The 16471-nt window shown below is 39.3% G+C and overlaps 2 protein-coding genes across 2 annotated transcripts; both read left to right on the forward strand.

The window, feature by feature from the left end:
- Positions 1 to 772: 772 nt before the first annotated feature.
- nthl1 (nth-like DNA glycosylase 1) lies at positions 773 to 3534 on the forward strand. Its single transcript, XM_063883375.1, is given in 7 exon segments — positions 773 to 1041; positions 1327 to 1568; positions 1647 to 1817; positions 1919 to 2078; positions 2524 to 2629; positions 3034 to 3250; positions 3252 to 3534. Coding segments are annotated over 7 exon segments (1212 nt in total). The 5' UTR covers positions 773 to 794; the 3' UTR covers positions 3321 to 3534.
- Positions 3535 to 4816: 1282 nt separating this feature from the next.
- Positions 4817 to 12930, forward strand: LOC134864426 (Na(+)/H(+) exchange regulatory cofactor NHE-RF2-like). Its single transcript, XM_063883374.1, has 6 exons — positions 4817 to 5524; positions 6436 to 6753; positions 10158 to 10349; positions 10937 to 11090; positions 11178 to 11398; positions 12016 to 12930. The coding sequence occupies exons 1-6, from the start codon at positions 5306 to 5308 to the stop codon at positions 12181 to 12183; spliced, it is 1272 nt and encodes a 423-aa protein (XP_063739444.1). The 5' UTR covers positions 4817 to 5305; the 3' UTR covers positions 12184 to 12930.
- The last annotated feature ends 3541 nt before the right edge of the window (positions 12931 to 16471 follow it).

Genomic DNA, 16471 nt, shown 5'->3' on the forward strand with positions numbered 1-16471 from the left:
ATTCCTACACAAGACACATGTTTCTTAAACTGAAATGGTTAACTATTAGCTAGCTAAACCTGCTAACGATGCTGAAGTTAGTTCCTCATTGGGACCAGACGCTACACTGACGCAATGCTGCTTGCCAGCGATGATAGTTGAAATAGAGTAAAAGGTCTCACAAAATAATTTATTTGAAAAACTAAACTTCAAGAACACAATGTCATGCTGTGAAAAAAAATGGAGAGAAACACACAGCGAGGATGTTTATTAGCAGTTAGATCAACAAAAAGTACTCTTATTTTCTGTACCTTTCAACTACCTGATTGGTGGGACTGAATGGGGCAATAACATAAATACTCCTGATCCCATACACTGTTCAGAAAGAAGTTTTTGAGTCTTTCAAAATAAATTAATTTGCGATATTTTGCTGTAGTAGTGAGTAGTGTAGGAGATCAGTTTTAATAGCTTCTTTTAAATGCTTCAAAGAAATGAAAGGAAATATAACAATTCGCACTGCGTGAGGCATGTGTATTGCAGTTTATTTATGCACTATTTATATTCCAGTATAGTGAGTATTTCTTCTTCTTTTTTAAAACATAAATTGGTAAGTTATGTGTGTAATTCTGTTTACAATATTATTAATGATGTATATTAATTATTAACTTCCTTAAATGTAAGTCGTAGCATTCATTTATTGATAAGTTTAAATACAATTATTTTATTCAAAGTGTCAACTTTTATTTAATAGCTGATTGTTGTTTACGCTCGTGACCAGAATCTACGAATGAGAAACCAACTTCAAGAACATCTAAATGCCTCACGTGTGCTGGAGAACGAGGATCTGTTATGTAGTCCGGACTTTAACTATGACCTCTCCCTATTTCATGCAGAGCAGGCCTGTTATCACTCGGAGTGGTGATCAAAATGCAGCCTCTCTCAGGTCCAAACTCACCAACAGACGGAGGAATCAGGGTCCAGGTTCTTCGGTGGCGGTGAAGGTAGAGCAGGAGGAGGCGAGGATCTCCGAGCAAGGACCCTCCTCGGCCCCCTTATCCACGGGTAATGTTGACGTTAGTCCACACAGCAACTTGTGAAGTCATTTTAGAAATTCACCACAGTTCTTCTAGCTAGCTCCAGATACAGTTGTTAGCCATAAAGCTGGAGAAGTTGCAAATGTTGTTTAACGTATTAACCTGTGTACTGTTGCATCTGAAAAGTGGTTGACACATCAGAGGCAAAGCAACCTTTACCTCATTTACATACTTGTTTCCATGTGGTATGTTTTCTTTCTGTATTGCCATGCTGGGTCAGATATTCTAAATCCTCTCTCCTGTGCTCATTCAGGTGCTTGCCATCCAAAAGCAGAAACAGATCCTTTCCCATTGTCTTCACACAGCCGCAGAAGGAAACAGCTAAAAGTGGAATATGATGAGGATGAAGGTGTAACCCCGGTGAAGACAGAACACTGGGAACCTCCCGACTGGAAGAAACAACTGGGATACATCCGTGAGATGAGGAGCGGCCGGGATGCACCTGTAGATAACATGGGGGCAGAGAAATGCTACGACTCAGAGGCTCCTGCTCATGTAGGTGTGGGTTTCTTTTTTCTCACATATTTCTCAGGTTGAGATGTACTCATCTTGTTCCCTCTGTTGTTTTTTCAGGCCAGACGTTTCCAAGTGTTGGTTTCACTCATGCTCTCCAGTCAGACCAAGGACCAGGTTACAGCAGCAGCCATGAAGAAGCTCCGAGCTCACGGCTGCACTGCAGACAATATTCTCAATACTGATGATGAAGCACTGGGGAAACTCATCTACCCTGTCGGCTTCTGGAGGGTAATACAGAACTCTCTTTATGTCTTACAGGAGCCACACTTCCTCCTTTTCACCCTGCATCTCTGGTTGGTTGAATTGTTTTCTCACCCACCCTTCTCTAGACTAAGGTGAAGTATCTGAAGCTGACATCGGCCATCCTCCAGAAAGAGTTCGGAGGGGACATCCCAGACAGTGTGGAGGGGCTGGTCCGCCTACCAGGAGTCGGACCAAAGATGGCTCATCTGGCTATGGACATCGCATGGGACCAGGTGTCCGGCATCGGTGGGGGACTCTTTTTTGATGCTTGCACTTGCAAATCCGTGTAAATTTACATAGAACTGACGTGGATGAAGTTATAGCAGCATTGGAAAAAAAAAGGTAAAATGTAGTCAATTCTACTAGTAAATCTCTGCCTATACAACTAGAGCAGTACATTCTAATTACACATAACTGCATCAGTAATATTTCTGTTATACAGAATAAAAGTAAAATGCTACAAAAGGGGATTTCCTTTCAGCATTGTGGATTCCTTTGATACTAAAAGTACTTTTCGCAGATAGAGCTTACATGCTTTTAAATAAGTAAGGTTTTGAATGAAGGGATTTTACATTATTTTAGCAGTCTTAAGTTAAGGATCTGAATGCTTTTCCATCACTGCTTTTTCTTATAGAAATGCAAATCAGTATCCTTGTGTGTGCGCTAAAATATTCTGTTTTGTTTTGTTAAGGCGTGGACACACACGTGCATCGTATCTCTAACTGGCTGGGCTGGCTGAAGAAACCAACCAAGACCCCGGAGCAAACACGCAAGGCCCTGGAGGAGTGGTTACCCAGGTAACAGCATGATTACCTCACTGCTGACCCATACAACCTGATTAACATGGACCAACAGATCCATAAAGTCACTCTGAACGACCATACTACATACTGCACATCATTTATGTGAAGTATAATTTGTTTATATACTATTTTAACTCATCCAGAACATTTTATATTGTGTATTCTTTGTGAAATGTCTCCCTTCTGTAGATACTGTATGTATATATTAGCTTTTAATGCCTTAACACACTGCTGCTGTAACCAAATCATTTCCCAATTTGAAATGAATAAATGATCCATCTATCTCTCTATCATTGCCTCTTGTGATTGATAGGAACCATTCAACCTATGATGTGTATAAAAATCAATGAGTGCAGGTTCAAAGTAACGTGTGATGTTCCTCTCTCTCTCTGCGGAAGGGAGCTTTGGAGTGAGATCAACTGGCTGCTGGTGGGATTCGGGCAGCAGGTCTGTCTCCCCGTCAAGCCGCTCTGCTCCGTGTGTCTGAACCAGCAAAGCTGTCCCTCCGCCCACAAGATTTCTCCTACAAAAAGGCCTAAAGCTGCTTCCCCTCGCTCTCCTGATCCAACCTCTGCCGCCACAGTAAAGACTGAACCTGGAGAACAATCAGAGGTTTAAGAAGGAGCCGCTGCACACACCTGTTTCCCCAAACGCACGGAAGATAAAAACCAAGGTTAAATATTGATTTAGTCTTATGAGTTTTTGTCTGAGCTGCGACCAAATATTGGACGAGAAAAGTGATACGCACACACTGAGAACATTGATGTGGATATCAGGAATGGAGGAGTTTAATTTGACACTACAACTACATTGTTTTCACTTCAAAGAGATAAACTATTTTTCTACTGTTGCTGCTACTTTTTTTATAATAAAATAAAATAAATTATGTTCTGAAATCATGTTGTCAATGTTTGTCCTTCCATTTTTTTTTTTTAAATATGTTTGCCAATCATTTTTAAATCAAATAGATTTGGTGGACTATAAAATGACATCATTTGTGCGAGTACAAAATTAGACCCTTACACAAAACAGCAGATGTAAATAAACAGCAAAAACCATTAAATAAAACATTTAAAAGCTACATTTATGTTCAAAATACTTGGTCACTAATTCAAATATAAATTAAAAAAATGAACATAGCCAAAAATGACATTAAGTGATGTTTCAGATTGTTTTCTGCAAAATCTATGTTATTCAGTACTGCTGGAACTAAAAGTTGTTCTGTATTAAAGTAATTATGCACTGAGCACATGATCTTTCACATACACTATACTTGTAAGGAATCATTCTTTACTGCAAGCAATGGGAAGGGTTTAGCAGGAATATCATAAGGTGTGTGTTGGCTGGCAAACAAACAAAGCCATTGTTAAGGTTAATTGTTACACCCCTGTTTGTCTTGCTATACAGTAGGACAAACTGTCGTCTGTGAAAATTAGCCTACTACAGATTACAAAACACTGTCACATGTTAGACAATGCTCATGTTTATGGCAGCATTCAATGATAATAGTCATTCATTCATCCACGCCCTCAATAAACATCTGATGTTTTTGTTAAGGCCACATTAGAAGCGTTAAGGTGTGAAAGGCAGACGTGGAGTACAAGTACATTTACTCATTATAATTTAGAGGTACTTATAGTTTAATTGTATTCTATTTCATATTTCTACTTCAGTAAATTTCATAGAGAAACATAGTAACTTACTTAAATACATTTATATAATATCTATAATTACTACTAAAGCTACTAAAATTTGAATTCATAGCCTACCATTTTAAGAATAATAATGATACAATAACACTAAAAGTAACCACTGTATCATCAGTATTGTTACTCTTGATAACCCTCCTAGTACTGTAGTATTGTTTTACTTGATTCATTCTTTCTATTGGCAACTAAACTGCTGTTCTTAATAACACTTGCCTCGTGGAAGTCTCATATTCCCTGATCTAAATATCAACGGCACACACCCTCAAGCTGTCCTGAATAACCCGAGATACACCTTTGTAAATGGATGAATGAAAGCGAGCCATGAGTTTATATTTCATGAACCATATAATCCATGCGCAACCTGTTGATCTCATGTGCAGACAGGGATAGATGGGGACAATTTCCGTTCTCAGGTCACAGCCTCACCTCCACCACCATGGGGCAGACCTCCGCCGCTCTGGACGAGCAAAAGTCCTCGCGTCTGCGCTGCGTCGTCAGGTGTGAGCTGCAGGGGACATTCAGTAGTGCCATCTGCTGTAGACGCCTCTTTAGTCTCTCACGGGAGGACAGGAGGACACATGCCCAGTTGAGGAGGGGAATTAAGTGTTACGTGCGAGGAAAATCTTTCTAATCTCTGATCTCCTGGATTATTCCTCCGATGGTCGGCATTTAACCCCTGTCTGCAGTTTTTGGATACTAATTTACGCACCATTTTTACGCGTTTATATTCGTGCCACCTGCATTTGCATGATGGATTAAACATTTTAAGACTTTTTGGCAATTTGTGGTCTTTTGTGGATTATGAATGTACTCGTATCATGCTAAATGATGATGATATTTTGGTCCCTGGAGCGCGCAGCAGCGGTACATTGGTTTAAGAACCAGAGACTTCCCAACGCCGCTGGCCCGATCATTTGTTTACTCTCCTGAGACACTTTGACCTGTTTTCCTCGCTATTGCGATGCTGGTAGGGATGGAGAGCGAGCTGAGACCCAGGCTCTGTTTCCTGACCAAAGGAGAGCAGGGCTATGGTTTCCACCTGCACGGGGAGAAGAATAAAGGCGGGCAGTTCATCCGCAAAGTGGAGCCCGGCTCCTCTTCTGACATGGCCGGACTGCGGCCAGGAGACCGGGTGGTGGAGGTGAACGGGGAGAACGTGGAGAACGAAACCCACCATCAAGTGAGTTGTTTCTCAATAAACGCATTTTTTTTAAATTGCAGACAAGTATTTGCGAGGTAAAGAGATGCCAGGAGAGGCGCTTTAAGGCTCTGAGGTACAAACAATGAGTTGTATACCTGTTGGACAACTTTTTACTTTGCCTGAGGAGGAGGCAGAAGGAGAAGTGGGGGCAACTAAAATGGGTCAATGTGAGCTTTGTGTAATGGGAATCACTGGGTTTCGTGGGAAAGTATAAGCACCAAAATATAGTTGTGGCACCAAAAGTAAAAGTACTCATTATGCTGATCAGCCCATTTCAGAATAATATATATATATTTTTTAAATTATAATTATTGATGCATTAAAGTCTTACCAGCTAACTTTAATTAGTTGTATACTGCAGGGTAGCTTGTGAATTGTATTGTAGTGTACTAGAAATACTATAGCAGAACATTTTAAGACTCAGTAAAGTACAAGCAGTGGTGTTAAGTTACTCAGTAGATTTACAGATTTAGTAGAAGTACTGTAAGGAACATTTTTAAGGTACTTGTATTTTATGTGAGTTTTATTTTAATGGTAAACAATAGGATCATTTAGTTGAAATAAGTTCCAACTTTACCAGCTATAACAAACACATTATATGTATGATTCTGAAAAGGGCCAATCTGCATAATAAGAACTTTTACTTTTGTAACTTTAAAGTTTATTTTCAATGCATGAGTATTACTGCACTCCGGAACTTCAACTTTTACTTCAGTACAAGATTTGAGCACTTCTTCAACCCCTGAGTACAAGAACCTCAAACTTTTAATTAAATACAGTACTTGAGTAAATGTACATAGTTAATTTACACCACTACGTCAGGTGCAGGCCCGTTCAGGGTGAATAACATGTACTGACTGATTTCCCCTCACTGTCTCTCCTCTGTACAGGTGGTGGACCGCATCCGTGAGGTGGCCCACCGCACCCGGCTGCTGGTGGTGGACAGAGACACAGACGAATACCTCTGCAGCAGGGGCCTGGCATGCACAGAGGACCTGGCCATAGAGATGGGAACCCTCTCCCCGCTGCCTTCACCCGCTCCCACTCCTACTTCCTCACCTTTACCTAGAGGGAACTCACCCATGTCACCAAAACCGAAATACACACAATCATTTTTTCCCCCTGCTGCAGACTCATCCATTCACACCATCACAAAAGACAAGGCCAAGAGATTCTCGATGACATCAAGTACAGCGACAGACTCAGAGGTAAGGGTGGACACAAATACATCAAATGGTCTCTAACAAAAGAAAAACACAATCAAATGTAAAAATCAGAGCCTTAAAAGAGATAATTATGCATAGTTTTAATTAGTAAAGGTAAAGTGGTTAGTTGGTGTTCCTGGTTGGTATCAGAGTGCCACTGTGTTACTGTGTTAAGAGTGACACTGATCCAACACTCTCTCACATTATGTCTCTCTGGCACTAATCTGTACTGCACCAGGGTGTTCTGCTAGCTGGATTTCACTACCAAAGCTGTGCTGTCAGCCGACTTCTCTGAGCAGTTTGGACTGTAATCTTGAAAAAATAAAATAGGCTTTTAGCACAAACCACAGGTGCACAGAGGTAAAGAGACAAACTGAGGACTGGAATTATAGCCAGAAATCGGGTAAAAAGTGGAGGCATTTATGCCAAAAAAAAAATGAAAGTATACAGCTGGTAAATACATTTTCAAAGGATTTCTCACTGCTTCTCCAACAAAGTTATATACATATATATGTTTTATGGCCGGATTTAAACTTTCCCTGTACCAAAACGTTTGTTCTACGGGCCACTGTTGTCTCTAAGCGGTGTGAACAATGCTCATTGTTTTTAAAAATGGCTGTCTTTCTATGCATACTACATCATAACACCTCAGGGCTGTATGATACTTCCTACCAGCTGCATAAATACCCTACTCACCTGACCGTGTTTCCTGATAAAACTCAATGATTTTTGTTTGGTCAAATTGAGTGAAAAACAGTTTGATCAAGTGTGCACTTTGTGCAAACTTCACTGAGAGAAATCTTAAAAATGAATCCCTAATGTTATTCTCTTGTATACACGGATGTTGAGAAACAAACTTTTTTTTCAAGAGAAGTAAACATTTTAGACGTGTTTCTATCCAATGTGTTTTTCTCTATGTGAATACTTTACTCAGGGATTTGTAACAAACAAGGGTTTTAACAAGACACACAATCTAGTAATCTAAAGTGGGTAATTTCAAGCTCAGGTTTTGTTACAGTCCTTGGCAAAGTGTTGATATTAATTCCTAAATTTCCGTGACAGCAACAGAAACATTTCCACAAGTGCCAGCCCAACATCACCATGACGTCTTTTTGTCAGTCTGACTGGAACTGTCTGTCAGAGATTGGGGTCTGTGTTTGGGCTCCAAACAGAGCGGACCAGGATCCTCACGGTGGCATGCTGTGATCTGTTTAGCTGAAGGCAACATAAATACAGGCTGTCCCTGGGCTGGCCGTCACAGCTCTCTTTATCAGTTTTGGGTTTTGGTTCAGATCACACAACAACTCATGCAATAACAGCAGACATGTAACAACTAATTGATCTGATTATTTAATCAACAGATCTGTAAAACTGAGGTTCTCCCCAAAGAATCACGCAAACGCTCCACTTCAACTGTGTTTACCAGAAATGTCTTCGAGAGTTTCTTGGGAATAAGTCAATCAGCATGAAAAAAGCCTAAATAAATGACTAATTGACTAAAGAAATCTTAGAGGACTTAAAAGATATTTTTTCAAATTAATTTCCACTGTTAGTAAATCCCATTGAGCGCACAAATCTTCCGTGGTTATAACCACTGACGTAAGAGTTTTTTTCTGTGCTCTACCAAAGCTTTCTTGAAGAGCAGGCCTTTTGGCCACCTTATTTTATCTGAATTTGGTGCATTTCAAAATGTGTAGAAGAACATCATATGGACCTTTTTTTTCTTTTATAAAACATATTGGTCATATGCAAAGTCAAAGTATAGACATTTTCAAAGAGCACTACGAGAGTGATTCATATTTGCAAGTACATCTCTAACTAGGAACCATGATGGCATATTAATCCAGCCCTGTGCTTTCAATAAGCATACAGACGTGACACACACAATAGTTTTCTTTCATCTCTACCATGTGTGTCATCCCTCGTGTGTCATTAACATTGTACATGTAAATACCATGCAATTTCATCGTTGCATGATGCTATTATGGCAGCAGATGCCCATATGTGTGTGTGTGTGTGTGTGTGTGTGTGTGTGTGTGTGTGTGTGTGTGTGTGTGTGTGTGTGTGTTTGTGCGTGCGTGCGTGCGTGTGCTGTTGTTGGAGCAGATAGGACAAAAAGATCTGTCGGGTCATCTTAGCCATGAAGGTGAAGTCACAGCAGTGTGACTAGGCAGTCCCTATCCTGGGCTACCCTCAGCACAGGGAATAATGCATGCACAAACACACACACACACACACACACACACACACACACACACACACACACACACACACACACACACACACACACACACACACACACACACACACACACACACACACACACACACACACACACACACACACACACACACACACACACACACACACACACACACACACACCACGTACCTATAGTAGTAATCGATCAGAAGATGTGCCTATCATGCAATGTGTAAACTCCTGATGTTGGTCATTAAGTTCAGAATAGCTCTCCTCCAGATCCGATTAGCCCATTGGCTCATCCTGACAGCCATTTCAGACACACAGATATACACTAAGTTACAAGTTCAACAGGTACACCCGGGGTAGGGCTGGGCAATAAATACAAGACTGTTTTCATTACGTTAAATTAAAAGTATTCGAAGACTAGTTTAATAGTTATATTAGAATCACTGAAGTAGACAACATGATTGTGTTGAAGAAGAAGAATTTGATATGATCTTATTGTCATGTTATGACTATACTGAAAGTTGATATGCGACATTTAATTTGTACATGCCTCTAATGTGCACAATATAGTGAAATCCAGCTCAGCACACTGCAGAATGTCCTGTTGTGAAGCACATCAAGTTCGGTTTTTCTTACAAAGTTTTGATTTTGAAGGTGTAATTAGGGTTGTGTTGTTAATTTAATGTAAGAGTAAAAACGTTTGTAAAGTGAAGAGAATTCCAATATAACATCACCATAAACTACAGACTGAAAATGGTGTATTTAAAGTGCTGACCACACACACTTTTTGCAAGATTTAAGTCAAAATATTTGCCAAGCGTTCTCAAATGCATGCTATACACTTTATATTTGTAGGACATCATTTTTGTACTATAACAACCAGTCATTAATTTCTGTCTGATGTGAAATAAAGGCTCTTGAAGCTTGCTGGAATTTTGTCATCCGTCAAAACGAACATTGAATGTGCATTGTTGAGTATTTTTATGTCAAACTCGTAATCTTAGCAGGCTTAATCAGTGCATTGATCCAAATCATCCACACTTAAAATGCATTAGCGCCCACGGATTATGTATCTTTAATTAAAAACATGAATGTAAATAAAACACTAGTTTCAGGTTTCGTTTTGCATTATGAAATCAATGTGAAAAATGTGGCTGCTTAATTGTCCCTAATATCCTGCTATTTTATGTCTTTAGGAGCAGGAGCATCCCTCACCAGAGCCATCAGTTGAGGTCTGTCCACGCCTGTGTCACCTGGTGAAGGGGGATAATGGCTATGGCTTCAACCTGCACAGCGACAAGAAGAAGGGGGGACAGTTTGTGCGCTCAGTGGACCCCAAATCAGCTGCTGAGAGTGCGGACATCAGGCCTGGAGACAGAATAGTGGAGGTACGACCAAAGCATGTCAGGATAAATCGGGCCCTTTTCCCCTTATATGCAGACATGATGCATCTGGCAACTGATGGGAAAAAGCAATACCGCCGCAACCCATATTAATCAGGTCTGCGCACTAATTTGAGGTGTGCTTTGAATAGAGAAGATTAGCTTCACTCAGCCTTAGTGGGCGGGAGAAAGAGGAGGAAAAGAAGAAAAGGAAATAAGGATAATCTTGAATGGAGGTGTAGAGGAGGGCCTTGTGTTTCTGTGTCTTTCCATGTGAATGTGTCGGCATTACAGCCTTTCAGATATGCACGAGTGACATCTTATTTCCATTTCCATCTCTATGAGGCGATGTGGAGAGGAAATGTGGATGCAGGAAGGGAATAGATGCAAATACACTCATTTCTACTCAAATCACAGATTGTTTTTGTTCTGTAGGGCAAGGCATACTGTCACTTGTGCTTGAGTTATGGCTACTTCCTAATCTCTGCCCTGTATCCTGTCTGTCTCAATAGGTCTGTGTGCATCTTCTTCTTTATTTTCACTGTCCTTCACTTTTTCTGCATACTTTGTTGTCTTCTTTTTCTTCGTCTCAGGTGAACGGAATGAACATATCCGGCCTGAGGCATTCAGAGGTTGTGGCGCTCATTAGAGAAGCAGGGGAGGAAGTGCGCTTACTAGTGGTTGACCAGGAAACGTACGATCTCTTCCAAAGACTTAGAATGACACCAACTGTCAGCCATGTCAAAGGTTAAATTGCATGCACACACACACATTCACAGCTCTCTTTACTCTCAAGACCAAAAGTCTCACGTGTTACTGTTCATTCTCTCACAGAGGTCTATCTGGATGAATCAGCCTCAGAAAGCAACCCAGCTATCCCCTGTCCGACCACTGAACTCCCCACCACAGAACCACCAATCATAAATGCCACACTGACAGACTCCCCCATCACAAAAACGTCTCTGAAATCCAGGACCAATGGGAGTTTAGCATCCCATTCCTCCAGAAGTTCCACCACCCAATCAGAGATCAGCAGCTCGGATATGAGCATCCAGGTGAGAGAGGAAACCCAACAGTCAGATAATTAGAAAAGTGCTCGCAATAGAATCTCAGCCTAGTGTGTCTCCCTCTATTGTCAAATCCAAAAATCTCACTTGATTGTCCCACCTGGCTCCCTTACGGTATTAAAGGCCAAATATTTGCTTTCCCCAAATAACTGGGTAAGGCTTACATTACATTACATCAAATTTGGCTGAGGCTTTCATTCAAAGCGACCTACAATTAGTGCAAAAACCATAGAAAGTACAGATATATTAACTTCAAGCTAGTCAAACTATTGTAGATGATTGTGAATTAGTTTCAAGGCCTAAATTAACTGTTTTAAATGCTTTTTCTTTTCTTTTACATGCTTAGTGCCTAGTACAGGTTGGTTAAAGGGAGTGAGGAGTCGGCAGTCAATGATAGTATTAAAACAATCAATAATATTTTTATTTTTATTGTAAATCACTGCAACCATGAGTGCTTGAGGATAAAGTCATGAATAAAAAAGACTTTATGAAAAAAATATTGGACTGATGGGTCCACAGCAGTATGTGAGATTAGTGCCGGACATACTAACAGAAACACGCTGTTCACTGGCTGAGACAAACATATCATTTTGTTTGTGTTGCAGGTCCACGATGAGGACGACAGACGTGTTTCGGATCCTTTCATGGAGAGCGGCCTGCGTCTGAGTCCCACAGCTGCTGAGGCTAAAAAAAAGGCCCTCAACACCCGCAACAAGAAGAGAGCACCTGCTATGAACTGGAATAAGAAACAAGAGATCTTCAGTAGCTTCTGACCCTCAAACACAATTAGAGAAGAAGAACTGCATGGAGGAACAATGTTGGGATACTTCATTGTTCAAATTGTAATGGACATGAACTGCACCTTGGTCTCGAAGAGGCAGTAAAAGAAAGAGAAATGTGGAGAAGAAAGAGGCAGGTAGTAACATTTATAGAGATAGTCTGCTAAAATATGTTGCTCTGTGTACAACTACATGGTAAGATAGCATCTAGGAATCTATAGAGGCTTATTTTATAGTACATTTAAAGACAAAGACATGGTCTATGAGGTCAGTATACAGTGTTTCTCTTTATTAAATCATATTTGTTTTAGAGCCATAGCAACTGAAACAGCCTCTGTGCCCTCAGTCTGACATTTCTGTAGATACGTTTTTCTGTTTTAGATATTTTATTTTTAGATATAATGGTTTTGTGTCTTTTCAGTTTGTAATGTGCAAATTACATCTGAGTCCCGGTGTAGTTGTTCTAACGTTTCGTTTTTCAATTTGAAGTAGGATATCAATTTCAAATGTAAATACAGAGGAAATGGTAAAGGCTATTTATCAAATGTACAATGTTGGATCACCTCAGTGCTTATCTTCCATTTTCAAGTGATTTCTGTAAAGAAATATATTTAAAAGACGGATGGTTGACTGTAGAACTGTAGACCCTCTGATCTGTCATTGTAGCTTTTTGAGGATTTTTCTCTCAAATGTGCTTGTTTGAATGTGATATAAACTTTCAGAATAAATGCATAAAAGACACAGTCAAATGTCGTTTATCAATACGCGAAATACGCTTTAAAACCTGGGTGAAGTTAGTTTTAAGTTGGACACCTGAAAGACATTCACTCCTGTATTTGCACAATCAACGTAATTTTTAATGCCACCTTGCTAACCTGCTCCTTTTAGTGAAAATGATGCAAGAAATATTATAATGAATGTCTCTTATGTGGAACACCTTTGGATCACTGTGTGTCAAGACTTAATTCTATGGGAACATTTTGATAAAATATCTTTTAGATTTTTTAATAATCTCTTTTTAATGTGACCAAGTGATTCCCAATACCTACACTGTACAAGTAGGGGACACCTTCTTTGTGCTCTTTTTTTCCCTTAATATTGTTGTAACAATTCTGCAGTATCTTTGTTGGCAAGTCACATTTTTTCAATAGCTTCCCTGTAATGTTACTGAATGACTGATTTTTTTTTTTTTTTTAAATGGCAGACTTTTCATTAAAATATTCATAAAAAATAAAGGAATGCGCTAAAAAACATTTTAAAAATACTTTAAAGTTAAATGTTGAATTTCAGACGTCTAACAGGAAGTTTTACAATGTGATACTGTTAACTCTGTTGATGTCAATGATCTAAATAATCCAACACTACAACCCTTCAAGCAACAAACAAAACCATGATTAGATTCCCAACCTTAGCAGTTACAAAGCATGCACACGTCAACAACATTAGCAGCTAATAGCATTAGCTAAAAGCATGCTATAGCCATTAGATATGATAACTTTGTTTTTGTTTTTAGACAGACAAAATCGGCAATATCTCCAAACTAAACAAATAATAAGAACATTACAGTGAGTTTTGATTTACATAGCTAGACCATCTGTTTGAAGAGGAGAGGAACAGAAAAAAACTCACCCTTTCCCAAACTGCAACAGTATTGGGACGTAAAGACAAAATAGGGACAGTTTGAGAACAGGAAAAGCCTGTTCATATCAGTGTATAGGCTACACCAGCTTTGAAACAGGGACATGGAAAATAAAGTCATATAAGATGTTATCGTAAACACCTGTCCTGTTTTTTTTTTTTATTCTTTTTTTTTTTAAGACTCTCACAATGCCTGCTTTCCAAAAATGTCCCATCAGATTTTCTGTACCTAAACACTCGTCATTTTTGCATTGTATGTGATGGTGTTTGCTTCATACAATTACCTGAATACAGGGGTGGTTTAGTGATATAGTAGGATAGAGAAAGTGACAGAAAGACAAATCTTAACGCAGGGGTTTTCCCTGAACACGCTCTGCCTCAGCTCCACCCTGAGCCTCAGGGTCCACAAGTTGCATCATGGTATGGATGACAGGTTGATGTGAGCTGTGGATGAATCAGATCCTGGGAAATTTCTGACAGGCATTGTGTATGTGATCTAAAAATAGCTATGGAATAAGTATTGAAAAGGAATACCTGTTCCTGAAAAGAGTTCCTGAATGCACGTACAAAAATAATAACATGTCACAAGGAAGTTTCTTAGCTGCTGAACAGACTGCTACGGAAGCCCTGGGAGGCAAGTGAGGAGAACCGCCTCGATTTCTTTGTAAGGTCACAGGGAACTTGACTTTTGACCATCGGATTCTAATAAGCTCAACGATTAATTAAGTTTGGAGTGCCATATCTATAGAGAATCCCCTCAAGACATTGCTGAGATGTTGGGTTAAATCAATGATTTATCTATCTGAGTTTTCGCTCATTGAGTTTTTTTTTGTTGTTTTTTTTGGTCATGATCATTTTTCTAAGTTGTTGTAATACTAATTCTAGCCACAAGAAGACATTCTTGGTTTTTTTTAGGCAAGATTTATTCTCTACCCACTCTAAACACAAAGTACATTTGAGTATTGTTTAGATTTAGATCAGAAAATGAAAATATGCTCACTTACCTCTTGTGGCCTCCGTAGTGTCCGTACAGCAGCTTCTTTTCACACGTCATACAGTTGATGGGGAAATTTGCTGTGCTTCAGGGTACGGTTACTGGACTTAGAAAACAGCCTCTATTAAATCCGTTAACCAGTGGCTTAATATTAAGCCTTTAAAGTGTGCCAATATGAGGTGGCTGAATTACAAGGCATGAGATTATTTCATTTGAATGCAAAGGACAACGTTATGTGTTTAAAGTTATGAATATGATAGCAGGTCTCTTTAGCAGATGTGCTAGAGCCTCTTGTCAAAAGCCTCTATATTAAATGATGGTTTCCTATGGCTGGCCATACTGTAGCTGGCAGCTCAGTTTTAAGAGAAAACATAGTTAAATCGTTCAGTATTTACAAATGCACACAGATGTGATAAATCAGTCGCTGCTGAGCATTTTTGAGAAACAATGTCTAATCTTACATAGGAACCCATACAACAAAAAGTGTTATACATAATAAATGTTGAGGTTTAAATTCCTTCATGGGGGTTTTGTGGGCATACACAACTATAGGTTAGATTTAAGGCCTAGACATTTTCTAAAAAAGCACATGACACCCCAGCTCTTCTTTTTCTCACAAAAGACACCAGACTGGCAACTCTTATCTCCGGCCTTCAGCATGCATGACATGATTTATTTTTAAAAAATCCAGAGACTATACACACATTACCTATAAATCATATAAAATAAGTTGAAGCATTTTATTTCCATTTCCATCTTCAAAAAAAGGGAACATGACTGGTGAAAGTAGCTCAAAGAAAAAAGATACGTACCAGAGTATGTCTGCGAACTTGCAACAATAGCATGCTCTTTATAATGTCAACAGAATTTAAAAAATCACTCCCTTTTTCTTTGTTCTCATCGTATTTGCATGTATTCAAACATATGTGGCCCCTTCTTTCCTTCTAACTCCTTGCATTTATGAATCAGTCACTGAAGCTGGCGACTACAGTACAGCAGAAGGAAATTTGAGGAAAAGTCCTCAGATACGAAACTGGTTTGTGATACTGAAAAACCATGTTACACAAGTAGAAAAAAGGTTAAATTAAGCAACCCAAAAACATTTTCTTGTATGAGGTTTGAATAAGGAGAATTTGGAATAAGTTCTACACTTCAGATTGTCGCACATTTGAAGTGATAAATGATTTAATTGATTGGTGGTCACAGTTCAGGTCAAATCAGTTGCCAACGTTTGATTGTTTCCAAGTGTCTACACGCTGGAAACAACTGAATATCAAATGGAAAAAAAAATATCCCTGTAGAAATTTCGCTAGCAAAGTCGTATCCCATCATTTATCTGAAAAGCCCTTCATTGCCTGTACGATTACATCATCATGATGCACTAAAATATTGAAACAGCAGATCTACGTTATTTCTTTAATTTTAGTTCCTATTGCTCTTTGGCAGTTTCCTAGCTCTACAATTGTTTAAAATTATTGTGCTCTCCTCTTGTGAATTGAGGTGGTGTGTTGGTGTGTAAAGGGCAATCATATTACTCTGAAAAACATACACACACACACACACACACACACAAACACACAGTGGAAACAGACGCAATGCATGCATACGAAGTAGGCTAGGACACTCTTCCCAAACCAAACCTAATACGCA

The sequence above is a fragment of the Eleginops maclovinus genome, chromosome 5, assembly GCF_036324505.1.
Source record: "Eleginops maclovinus isolate JMC-PN-2008 ecotype Puerto Natales chromosome 5, JC_Emac_rtc_rv5, whole genome shotgun sequence".
Taxonomy (NCBI): Eukaryota; Metazoa; Chordata; class Actinopteri; order Perciformes; family Eleginopidae; genus Eleginops; species Eleginops maclovinus.